The sequence below is a fragment of the Agelaius tricolor genome, unplaced genomic scaffold, assembly GCF_023055355.1.
Source record: "Agelaius tricolor isolate 1412-34295 unplaced genomic scaffold, bAgeTri1.0.p SCAF_9, whole genome shotgun sequence".
Taxonomy (NCBI): Eukaryota; Metazoa; Chordata; class Aves; order Passeriformes; family Icteridae; genus Agelaius; species Agelaius tricolor.
The window spans coordinates 28,075,001-28,087,355 of NW_027269269.1; the positions used below are offsets into that span (position 1 = coordinate 28,075,001).

Consider the following 12,355-nt stretch of genomic DNA (forward strand, 5'->3'; position numbering starts at 1 on the left):
ACATGCTGGATTGTCTTTCTTAGTGTCTTCTTTAACTTCTGGTTCCTGCAACATGTCCTAGAAGGCTATAAATTCTGCATTCCAGGTGTAGCAATACCTCTGTCCCCCAGGCTTTGTTCACTGAAGCTCATCAGGGTTAGTTTAGCAAAACTTTAAAAGTTTCAGTGAATTTCCCAATCTATTTTAACGATAGCAGTCTGTAAAAAAACAGCTGCTTGCTGGTTAAAGTGGAAAATCACAATATTTATGAGTAGTACACACTGCTTATGATTTATTAAAAACAATTAATTAGAAGTCTAATGAAAACCATTATATGGTAGAAGATTTCTTGGCTAAACTGAAGTTCAAAAATTAGTTTTATGAACATGATCACTTACCTGCAATGTACCATAATTAAGAGGGGGAAAGTAAATGTCATCCTTTACTTCCTCATTCCTGGACTAGTTCATCTTAAGTGGTTTTCTTGGAATAGTTATTGAAAGTATTAAATTTATTAAATCTGACTCCTTGGGGAAGGGAAAAGGAAACAGGCGTTTCAAACACGTAGTTCTAAGTATTGCATTTTGACAAACATCTGTCATCAAAGATTTACCATCTTTCATCTGCACATTCAGGATTCAACAGTAGACAAGACAATTACTTATTTTTTACTTTTGAAAGAAAAAATAATGTTAACCTCTCCTTAGGCATTCTTCTTATCCTGAAAGACTGGGAAATGTATTTGGAAATGTATTTTGAACTCTAATGACACAATAGGAGCAAAACAAACTGTGCTTCTTGCATTTTTAAAATAGTGAAATACTTATATAAAAATTTTCTTAGAAAATGGTATTTTAAAGGAATGAGTGGTCAATAAATTAGAGATAACCTAATAGAAAAGGATCAATGTTAGTTATAATATGAGTTAGGGCTGCAATCCCTTCTCTTGCAGAAAGACACCACATTTCATTGCAGTTGCATTGTATTTTCTGGCTCCTGGCACACAAATTCGCAGTTGTTCTTTCTTTACTGAGCAATCTGCTCTGGAAAGGTCTTGTCCCAGTAGCTTGGAAATTATTTTACAGTGAGATGAGGTCTACTCACAACAGCAGAAACCGTACAGCTTCTCTCTTCTCTGACTGTTGTCTTTGTCATGATGCTTCTTGAGCTTGAAATTCTAACAAAATCCATTAGAAGTGTGTTTTTGAGAAAGCTTGAGACACAGTTTAAAATCCATATTCTGCTTACAACAGGCAGTCTTCATCTTGCCTCTGGAGTGATTCTACTGCTTCAGTGCTGTTTCCTAAAATTTTTTGATCAGCTTCTGAGGACTGTGGTTTCTGATGGAGGAAAACCTATAGTCTTGGAATTCCACAGTATTAGTGATTGAATGCTGCTGCATAAGGAAAGAAAAACAGCACCTGTTGAATTTAGACCACATCAGGGTTGTGTTCTTAGGTATATAACTTTTTGCAGATTCTTCCAGTTCTACAGCTAATCAAATAATTTTTCTTTGTAGACTGCCCACTTATTTTTTAAGGCCCAGCATGTCACTGGTAAATGATGCCTCTTCATTCTAAAAAGCCCCCTTATTGTGGGTCTTTCTGCTTCTTTCTTCTTCATGTATATCTGTAGTTTTCTGCCCTTTTGTCAGTCAGATGTCTCCTGTCTTTTTCCTTCCTCACTCCATATTTTCTTACACTGATCTGTGACCATCTCCTCACACAATGTATTGGTCATTGTTATAGTCGCTGCTTTGGGGTCTTTTTCTGCAGCGTGTGGGAACATCTCTCTTAAATATTGCCCAGGATTTGAGGAAGCTCTTGTATTGTCATGATAACTTGATATATGCTTCTCTATGCAGATATTACCTTATATTTGGCTTCCTAGTATGTTTTTTATTGATGTATTTAATGATAGGTCGTGTTAGCAGCAAATGAACCAAAGGAGAAGAGCTCAATTTAGCACTCATACTGACGGTTTGTGAAGGGAAGGGCTGGGAATTTAATTATGTCCTCTTCCTCTACAACTTTTTCACTGACTCAGAGGTATTTAATTCTGAAATATTTTCTGCATTTTTCTAATCAATGCCTTGATTTCACAAGTGACCCTTCACAGGGGGAATGGACCCATCACTCTTTCCATCGCATCCCCGTCCGCGGCGTGGCCAAAAGGAGGGAGAGAGGGAATGGTCGGGAATGGTTCCTACAAAGCGTGGCGGTTCGCTGCGGTGGTGCTGCTGCTCCGCCGGGAGGTGCGTGTCCGTGTGCAGGGTGCAGCCTCGCCGAGCCGCTCCGTGCCGCCCGTAATTGCCCCCCGCGCACCGGAGGAAGGAGCAGGCAGAGAAAAACGAAAGGTGTGAAAGTCTCAATTTTTTAGGAATGCTTGTCACCCCGGTTGGTCCCCTTGCTGCTCTACCATGGCTCCATGAAACAACTCGCCGAGGCGGTGTCTAGGAAGAGCGATCGCTGTAGAGCGGCGCTTAGCAGTAGCTGCAACCGCAGCACGTCTGTGGGAATGGCTCGGGTCTTGTTCCTCAACCCCTTTAGAGAAAGTGGCCGGTTAGCTCAGTTGGTTAGAGCGTGGTGCTAATAACGCCAAGGTCGCGGGTTCGATCCCCGTACGGGCCAATGCTTTTTTTTTTTTTTTTTTTTTTTCCCCTTGGACAGAAGGAGATCTCTGACTTAGCAGAGGATCTCTTCATTTTGTTTTAGGGGCGGAGGGGTAACACGGAAACGAACGCGGTACCTCCCAAGAGGAAGCTGGATTTGGGTGATCATGGGGGGACGGCAGGTGAGGTGCTACTGGCTGGTGGCGGGGAGACAACCACCACACGTCGAATTCCTCGTTAGTATAGTGGTGAGTATCCCCGCCTGTCACGCGCGAGACCGGGGTTCGATTCCCCGACGGGGAGACAGACTAGTTCCTTTTTCCTCGATTGGGGGGAAAGAAAATCCGACCCTCACTTGCTTTTCCCCTTCCAGCTCCTCAGCCAAGTTCGAGCTGGGAACCAAGACAATCAGTCCAAAGCTAGAAGGAGCGCGAAGGCAGAGGTGGATATGCCTTAGGGCAACATCCAACAGCGTCCTGTTCCACCGTCAATCTCCCTGGCAATGGAACTGGCTCGAGCAGCATTGTTCTGCTGTGTGATCTGCAGCACAGGTGCTCAGTGCTGATTTTCTCAAACGGACAGCCATCCTTCCGTTCTCATGAGGTAACACTGAGACTTCAGCCAAATTATGCTGCTGCAGCACATCTTAAACCATTTCCCCCCTCTACAATCAACAAGATATCATCAAAAAACATAGGATGAAGTACTACCTTCTCCACAGCTTCCTGAAAGCACAGTGTAACGTTTAATGTAATACCAAATCTTCCCTTTGTTCTTTAAAAAAATGTTTTTAAGCATACCAACATTTTATAAAGGCAAGCAGTGCTATTTAGGCACAGATAGTCCTTTCATTTCCCAAAGACACCACAGTGGTTTGCCATTTTGCAGTCATCTAAAGCATGCGGAGTAGCCCTGTGAGGTGTTCACCAGTCCTTCACAAGGCAACAGCAACAAGGGATGATAACGTTAGCCCATCAATCTAAAAGAATGAGTTCACACACTTGCAAGTTTTAACAAGTCTACAGCATAATTAAGGCACGAGGTAAGAGTATAAATAGACACACTTAAACACCATGCAACAGCAGTTTGAATGGGCTGGTTTGCAGGCATTCCTGTTCTCTCAGAATGGCTCAGTGGAAGCAATCAATCCTGTTCATGATCCGTGTCAGTGCACCCAGTCTTTGGGATTTCGCAGAACCTCCAGAATTTCTGCTTCTTTCGAGCTCTCTGGTGGGTTGTGCATGTACTCCCACCTGCAAGGAGAAGGGAAACTCACTCAAATAGCCCAGCTGGCAGCCACTTCTCCTGTACCAGGCGGTGTTTGGACTGGAGTTGCCTTTTCTAAGGATGCAAAGCTACATACACAGTTGATACTCTTGGCTGAGATGACAGATATGGTTACAAATCACAAGTTCAGTAAAAACAAATAATAATGTCACCAGGGTAGATGGGAGAAATGTTAGCTTCATCTTTTTACCAACTTTTGAAAAATCTGGAAGGACAAGGAAAAAGGAAAGAGCAGTACCTTATGTCCCATAAGGCATGCAGGTTTATTTGCAAAAATCTTGTAACAGTCTCTTGTGACACACTAGTATCACAAGGAAGATGAACAAAAACAAGAACCCACGGAATTCTGACAGTGACACAACCTTTTTCCAGAATCTCGACTGGAAGCTCTACGAGTCTTTGTTGAATCATGGTTTTAAGAACAAAAGTGGTGAAAGATCCCTTTTTCCATTGAAAAAGCAATTGAAAGAGACACAACAGAGACAGGAAAGTGTCAGCAGTCACAGAGAGATGGGTACATCCTCTTTCCATTTTGCCCCCCAAGGAATGACCCCTTCATGCTGTGAAGTGAGCTAGTTACATTGATGAAAAAAAAGAATCACCGTAATTATGTCAAAACATAGAACATGCTACACCACCAGGTCAGGGACACATCAGGTGGTGTCAGTGGGATAAAGATATATGGTAAGAACAGCACTGCCTTCATGATTACAAGGCAGCAGGCAGTTTTCCTCACTAGTGAGTTTTATGGAATTCATAATAGGATACCCAAAAGCAACAGGAATAAATAGTAAATGGCCAAATTTGCTGGTATGACAAGCATAAGCAAGATGGGTTAAAACCTAAAAGGACAGTTAAAAACAGTATTTAGCCAAGCAACTGAGTAATAAAATGGCAGGTGAAATTTACTGTTGATTGATGTGATGGACACAGAAGAAAGTTGCACACAGATTGGGTTAAATTTTATTGCCCAGAAAAAACTTTGGCATTGTAACAGTTCTATAAAAAAGCCACCTCAATGCTGAACAGCAGTCAAAACCAACAAACAGAATATTAGGATTGTGGAAAGAATAATGAATTAAAATATTGCTATGCCACTATAAGTCAGGAGCACACCTGCATCTTGTATCCAGATATGTAGCTTACATTGTCTGTTCCTTATCCCCATTCAGAAACAGCACAGAAAACTTAAGCCTAGCAAAAGTGGCAAAAGTATGAAAAATCAACTGTACAAAAAACTAAAAAGAGCAGGAAAACAAACTGTCAGCCTGGAAAACAAACAATGAAAAACCCCCAGAAGCCTTGTAAAATAAAAACTGTTATGGAGAAAATGAACAGAAGAAAATCATGTTACTCAGTGAGAAGTCAGATGAAGTCATCAGGTCCAAGTAGAAAACAAAAAGGTACTTTCTCATATAACACACAGTTAGTTAAACTGTGCAGCTCCCTGCCCCACATTTGGCAGGACTGCCAAAGGCTCTCTAAGGGCTACTAAACAAAAATCCATGGAGTGAGAATAATCAATCTATCAAGAGGAACTAAGCAAAAAAACTATAATTTTTTTTGCCAGAAAATCTGTATGCCACATACTACTGGCAACTAGGTGAGTGCAACGGAGAAGCAGCTGCATTTGCAGAATAGAGAACTGTACTTGTCCAGTTCTTGTATCAGGCATGAACTTGTCACTGTTAAGAGACTAGAGACCAGAAGAGACCTTTGATTTAATCCTGTGAAGTATTTTACTAAGAACAGTGTCTGCTGCAACTCCACATAACCACACCCTTACCTTGCAGTCAGTGGCAGAGACATAAGAATGCTTTCGATTCTTGATCCTGGTGTCAGGAGGCCAAACTTTGTACCTCTGTCATAAACCAAGTTGAACTCTACATACCTACAGGAATGAAGAGATGCAACAGAAAAATCCCTAGTTTATTAGCAGAAGTTGGTTGTGCTTTCTTCAAATGGCAGATGTCAAACAAAACCAGTCTGTCTTTCTGCTGAGTTGGCGTCAACTGTTCTGTCAACTCTTCTGCAGCATCCTCTGCATAGGAATGCAGGTGTGACCTTGCCACTCCACAGAGCACAGGGAGAAGTGACCTCAGCTAAGAGACTAGAGCAGACCAACTGTTCTAAGGAGAGCAGTCTGCAGGCTCCTGTGCTGTACTGTACTCTTCCCAGGCCTCAGCCCTGTTGGCAAGCTTGACACTACATTAACCTTGGTTCTTCTCTTTGTGGGGATGTAATAAAGAGAGGCCTTAAAGGTACTGAAAATAACCAGAGAAAAAATTCTACTGTGCAGTCCTCCATGCGGAAGGACACATAAGCAGCAAGGCCAGAAAAGTATTTCCTGGTTCCTGAAAGATCTAGAAACAGCAAAAGTCAGATAGCTTCAGAGTGCTGGCTGGGATTTGTAAGTGATGAAATAGACCATTTTCTGCTCCCAGCATAGGAACAGAGCTGTGACAATTCATCAAGGATTATCTTGAGGCCCAGTACAGGGTGTTTGTACTTAAAGATACAGGAAGGGAAAAGCTCTTATTCACGTGCAGAAATGGAAAGCTTTACATAGCCCCATAACCTGCAAACAGACCCAGGGAAATAGACAGGCCTCAAGAGCTGGTTCTGGCTGCAAGTTAGAAAAGATATTTCGCCTTTTAAACTTTGCAGGTTTGCTAAATCCCATCCACAGGCTGGATCCTGAAAGCCCAATGTTCCCAAGAACAGTCCCACCAAATTAAGGATGCTTGCTTAAGTGACCAACAGCTGCAGGCCAGTGATCTGAACTTGAATGCTTACACTCTTTCCATGCCAGTCTCACATTTCTCTGCAGAACAGGCAGAAACTAAAGACTCTAGTTGAGCACAAAGCACAAAGTATAGTTTCAATTCTCCATACACTCAAACAGTCACAGGACATGGAGAACAGAGTGCAACTGTATTAACCAATGTACTTAAGCTTTTTGCAGCATTAACAGTTGGTGACATTAAGCATCCTCCTAAGTATTTTACAGTAACCTTGGACCATGCCAGAATAAAAAAATCCAACCCTCTGTATTCTTTTACAGGTATCCTCAATTCCTTTACAGGAATTTCAATGCCAAGATCAGATGGATCAGATGTATGTAAGGAGCTGAAAATACTCAAGTACAGTTATTTCCTGACTTTCTGGGGTTTTCCTGCATTACTTAATAGGAAGCCACCATTCTTTTACCCTTAGCTCCTCATGTGACAGGGCAGCCCTATATACACTACCTCTGGGCTGCAGGAGAGGGCAGGATTCAGGACATGAAGCACACCCACACCCCTTGGCCTGTTACACAGCAGAAGCTTCTCTTGCTTTATGAAGGAGTTGAAAAGAAATGGTGGTGCTTTGCTTGTGTTGCAACATGGGAGAGTGGGAAATGCCTTCTTTGCACCCTGTTTAGCAATCTAGCATTGGATTTCAGAATTAGTTCTATGCACAAAAATGCTGAAATTCTTGGTCTGTTTTTTTGGCCCACACAACCTGTAACTGTGAAGAACTAGCTCATATTTTTTTCTTGCCAGCCCAGTCCACCTCCTGCGTGTACTTTTGTTCCTCTAGTACTCACCGTCCTCTCCGAAGCTGTTGCCATAGCTTTTCCTCTGGTGTGAAGGAGTCATGGCAGTGCTTTTTCACAATGGGAATGTAACAAGGCACAACAGCTTTGGCACAACTCTTTACAAACTGGAATACTTCCTCCTTGGAGGGAGAGTCCACATCATCAAAGAATATGCCTCCAATCCCTCTACGCTCGCCACGGTGCTTGATATAGAAGTAGTCGTCACACCTAGAAGCAGCGTCAGATGATTACTAATATGGTCCAGAGTATTCAAAGACATGAACAGTACTCTAAAGAGCTGCATGCTACAGGACAGAACCAGTGAAATACTGCCCATAAGTCAGTTTCTGCAGGGCTGGGTGCCCCACTGTTTTCCTGATACCCAGAGGCAGGACAGTGCAGCATCACCTGGAAAGCACTCCTGTGTCACTTGCAGTAAAAGCTGTGATTAAATGGTCTCTGTAAAGCTACACATCACCACAAACACCCTGAACACCCTGGCAGATGCGTCCATGTGGGTTAATCCAATCCATATCCTCAACCAACTCCGAACAGAGACATCTGATTTCAAAATTTTCAAAACTAAAGGCTCTTGATAGATTCCATTCCCAGAATTATATGTAGTTCTCAAATTATTTGGACAGCTTTCATATGAACTCGGACTTGGAAGAGAATTTATTCTCTTTGCCATCCAAGTAAAAGAATTTTCTTCATCAAAACATAAGTAACCTAAGGCCCCAAGACCAGATAAGAAAGCAACTGTCATGGCACCCTTCCTTGGAAAAAGGCTTTTTAATAGTTAAAACTTGAAAGACTGAGTCATTATAGCAGTGGCTTTTCATGACTCATGTTTAAGTTTATAAATGAGTAAGGACAGCTTGTCCTAAAAGCAATTAATCTCTTTTGTATTTACAGGGAGTATTTAGTTGTGAAATTACTGTAACTTGAATGACTTAACTCCATCTTTCTTATAATTCCTTGCTTGGGCGTGCAAGTCTTCACAGGGAGGAGAAAGCAAAATGAAGTATGAAGCAGGAACCATCAACATCAAGAAAACCTGGCCTTCCATTAGGACTAGTTTTCCATACAGAACCAGTTTTCCATATATCCACAATCGTTCTCAAGCATTATATGTGGCATGGCCATAACAAGAGAGACCTAGAGATGTAACAGATAACCTACACTATTTTTTTTATTCACTAGGATAATCAGTGTTTTGTATTTTATGATAGCAGGAAGAGTTAGGGAAAAACACCGAGTCAGAAACATAAAAGAGAATAAGCCTGACAAAAATCTTAAATCTAGATCAGGTAGACAATGTGGTAAGTGTAATAATGTTTTTCTTTAGTGAAGTGGGAAAACGTCTCCTACCCCCTGCAGCTGGCATTGCAAACCTACTTAAGCAGCAAAGAACCAGACCATTAAGGTAGATTCTCTAAACTACCATGCAAAAAATCCTCAGACAGCAAGACTCTAATCTCAAGGCTCTACAATATGTCTCTCTACTAAGTGGTTGCCACCCAAACTATAACACCCACTTTATCTCCTGTCCTCAGACAAGACCTAGTAGCTTACAAAAGGGTACCCCCACCTTCCTGCATACACAGCTTGCGGCAGATAGGATTATCAGACACAGAACAGCAAGTTCCCACTTAGTAGTGGAAGATCGCATCACTTGTATCTCTCAGCTCAAGAACATTAAAAGCTTGCATCTTAGAAAATGTGCTGTTGAACTCCTAGTGAATGTGTCACCAGAGAAAAAAACACAGCTTCATCAAATTATGAAGCTTCTACATTAAGGACAATGTCCTTGACATACCTGGAAATTACCTGGCTATGAAGGCCAGACTGAAGGCAGAAAAACAAAAATGGGATTTTCAAAACTGCTGTGATGGCCCAAGAGCTCACACTGAATCATGCACATTTACCACAAGTTCACTGCAAAGAGAATTTGTGCAAGTTCATGGGGCAGAAGTCTTATCCTAGTTTAACACCAGAGGCTAAAAGGAATTTTATCAGCTTAGTTTTTCTTTGGGCTGTAGACTTACGATCCTAGTTGTGAGCCCTCAGACTTGAAAAATCCAGGATTCTGTAAATAAGATATTTCTTTAGACAACATTTTGTCCCAGTACACTTCTGATTTTCATTAGGGCTTTCTGATACATTTCAAAAGGCATCAGATCCTACAGTTCCTAGCATACACTTAACTGCCAACACCCAGTCCTGCTTTCTGCTCCCCCCAAGCACACCTTCGTCCACGTACCATTTCTTGTACTTGGGATACAGCTTTAGATCATGCTTGTCACAGGCTTCTTTCAGAGTCTTGTGAAAATGAACGGCATCCTCTTCATTCAGGTAAGTTGGAGTGAGGTCAGTCCCACCTCCAAACCACCACTGTTTAGTTCCTATAGCAGAGGCAAGCAGCAAAATTTTTCTTTTAAACTTCTGAACAGCAACTTGTTGCTAGTGGTTCACCAAAAACTAACAACTACTTTTATGATACAAAAAAACATCATTTTTCAGCGGTGTCCCTAAACTTCAATAGTGAAAAATTTGACTACAAGGTAGTGCAATGATCAGTGACTTCAGGAAAAGATGAAACAAACTTCAATGTAGTGAAAACCATTTTGGACTACTGACCCTGACTACAGGACAGCAATTTCACAAGATGGGCTGGTGAGTCTTGACATACCTGGGAGCAAACTCACACTGGTTCTTGATCTCTTACCCAGCCATGTATTCACACTTCCTTGGGGCAGAGTCAGACATTTCATACATTCCTCACTGGACAATAATCCTTACCATCTGCTTCTTCAATTTCAAAGTATCTGTAGTTGAAGTGCATGGTTGGAACATGAGGATTCTTTGGATGGATAACAGAGCTCACACCCATGGCGCAAAAAGGCAGCTTCCCTGGATAAAAGGATGCACAGGAAAAGCTCTTCAGTTTTTCAATAAACTTCATTTGTTATCATTTAAGGAATATCACTATTTTCCCTTAGGCTCCAAGCCACAACAGGAAAGTGTCTCATTTGGGTCACCATCATTATTAATCGGTGGGCAAGTTACTTCTTACCCATATACTTCTGTGCACCTAACTCAGTGATGTCTTTGGTATTTGTTCTAAAACATGACAATACTTTGGAGAACCCACTAGATGAAGACCACTTAAAACATAAGGCACTGCTAAGGCTTTCTACCACCCCCAGTCCTCACAATTACCCTTTGTTACACAAAGGTGTGTTGAGTCCCCTTTAGCCTTCAGGTGTTGTTGGTTTTCTCCCTCCACCTTTTTGGTACATAATTCCTGCACTGTTTCACTGTTGCACTAGAGCCTCATTATTGAGAGGCCACCTGTGCCTACAATACATTCCTCATAGCAACAAGACAGAGAGAGAAGCACTCCCATACCTGGCATTCTAGGGACATGAGAGTCCACCTGTCAAACTTACTGATTAGAAATCACTATGATACAAATGAAAGCCTTTGAACTTTCATCAGTCTGGCCTTCCTCATGTTCTGCTCAAAGGCCAGGTTGCTTTCAGAGTACCTGAACAGGAATACTCAGGTCAACACATCCAGGTTCCGTATCCCAACTGCGCGACAGACGCCTTACCGTCCTTGGCCTTCAGAGACTTCCCTCTGCTCCGCATTTGCCGTGCTGCCTCCTCGGACAGGAGCCCGGACACGACGGACACGTTCACACCTGCCTTCTCAAAGACCTCGCCATCCTGCAGCACGCAGCTGATGCCGCCTCCGCCTGCCAACGCCAGGCTCCAGGTCAGGGTCACCGAGGGGTGACCAAACCCGCGGTGCCGGTATCCGCGGTCTCCCCCGCGGCTCCCCCGTACCTTCCTTCCTTTCCCAGCTGTCAACGGCGAAGGAGGCGCCGGGGTCCAGGTCGGCCAGGGCGCGACACATCTCCGCCTGCGTCTCCATGATGAGCAGCTCCATGCGGCTCCGCAGCTCTCGCCGCCGCCGCCGCAGCTCCCGCAGCCCGCTCACCGGCGGCGCCATGAACCGCTGCCGCAGTTCCTTCTCCTCCTCGTCCTCCCGGGCCGCTGCCAACGCGGCTTGCCGCCGCCACAGCCCCAGCGCCAGCCCCAGCCCGCCCAACGTCCCTGCGGCCGCCAGCGCGGCCCGCCGCGCCCCCCGGCTCACCGGCCCCGGCGGCGCGGAGCCCAGTGCCCGGGTAAAGGCGAGGGCGGGCGGGCCACGGGCGGCTCCACGGAACAGGCGCACTGCCGCCGCCATGACCGGCGCCGCAGTGCCGGCGGGGCGGGGAGGAGCGGAGCGGGGCCGGGGCGAGGCGGGGCCGGGGCGAGGCGGGGCGGGGGCCAGGCCGGGTATGAATTTGTGTCTGCCCACGGAAACGATTAGGTAAAATCCCTCTGAGATCATCTAGTCCGGTCTGTCGTCTATCACCCCATTGTCAGCTAAACCACAGGGCACTAACTGGCACGTCCAATCTTTCTTTAAACACCTCCAGGGACAGTGACTCCACCTCCTCCCTAGGCGTTCCAATCCAATGTCTAATCACCCTTTCTGTGAAGAAATTCTTCCTAATGTTAGCCTAAACCTCCCTTGGCACAGCTTAACGCTATGTCCTCTATGTCCGCTATGTCGCTGGTTGCCTGGAAGAGAGTGATTGCCACCTGGCTACAACCTCTTATTAGGTAGCTGTAGAGAGTGATAAGATTACCCCTGAGCCTCCTTTTCTTCAGGCTGAACAACCCCAGCTCCCTCAGCTGCTCCTCATAAGATTTGTCGTCCAGACCCTTCACCAGCTTCATTGTTCTTCCTTGGACCTGCTCCAGCACCTCAATGGTCTTCCTGAACTGAGGAACCCTGAACTGGACACAGTGTTTGAGATGTGGCCTCACCAGTGCTGAGCACAG

The 12,355-nt window shown here is 44.2% G+C and overlaps 1 protein-coding gene, 1 long non-coding RNA gene and 2 other non-coding genes across 4 annotated transcripts in view; 3 read left to right on the forward strand and 1 right to left on the reverse strand.

The window, feature by feature from the left end:
• Nucleotides 1-3,426, forward strand: part of LOC139592963 (uncharacterized) — a 5,006-nt gene extending 1,580 nt beyond the window's left edge. Inside the window, exons 1-2 of the long non-coding RNA XR_011680150.1 lie at nucleotides 1-2,838; nucleotides 2,964-3,426. The exon at nucleotides 1-2,838 is cut by the window's left edge and continues 1,580 nt beyond it. This is a non-coding gene — a long non-coding RNA (uncharacterized lncRNA). The remainder of the gene's footprint in view (nucleotides 2,839-2,963) is intronic.
• TRNAI-AAU (transfer RNA isoleucine (anticodon AAU)) lies at nucleotides 2,536-2,609 on the forward strand. The gene has a single exon. It is a non-coding gene; the product is annotated as a tRNA-Ile (tRNA).
• TRNAD-GUC (transfer RNA aspartic acid (anticodon GUC)) lies at nucleotides 2,822-2,893 on the forward strand. The gene has a single exon. It is a non-coding gene; the product is annotated as a tRNA-Asp (tRNA).
• On the reverse strand, nucleotides 3,313-11,930 carry CPOX (coproporphyrinogen oxidase). Its single transcript, XM_071433412.1, has 7 exons — nucleotides 11,309-11,930; nucleotides 11,074-11,217; nucleotides 10,260-10,370; nucleotides 9,721-9,862; nucleotides 7,467-7,685; nucleotides 5,664-5,768; nucleotides 3,313-3,843 (listed from the first exon to the last, which is right to left on the reverse strand). The coding sequence occupies exons 1-7, from the start codon at nucleotides 11,856-11,858 to the stop codon at nucleotides 3,756-3,758; spliced, it is 1,359 nt and encodes a 452-aa protein (XP_071289513.1). The 5' UTR covers nucleotides 11,859-11,930; the 3' UTR covers nucleotides 3,313-3,755.
• Nucleotides 11,931-12,355: the final 425 nt, after the last annotated feature.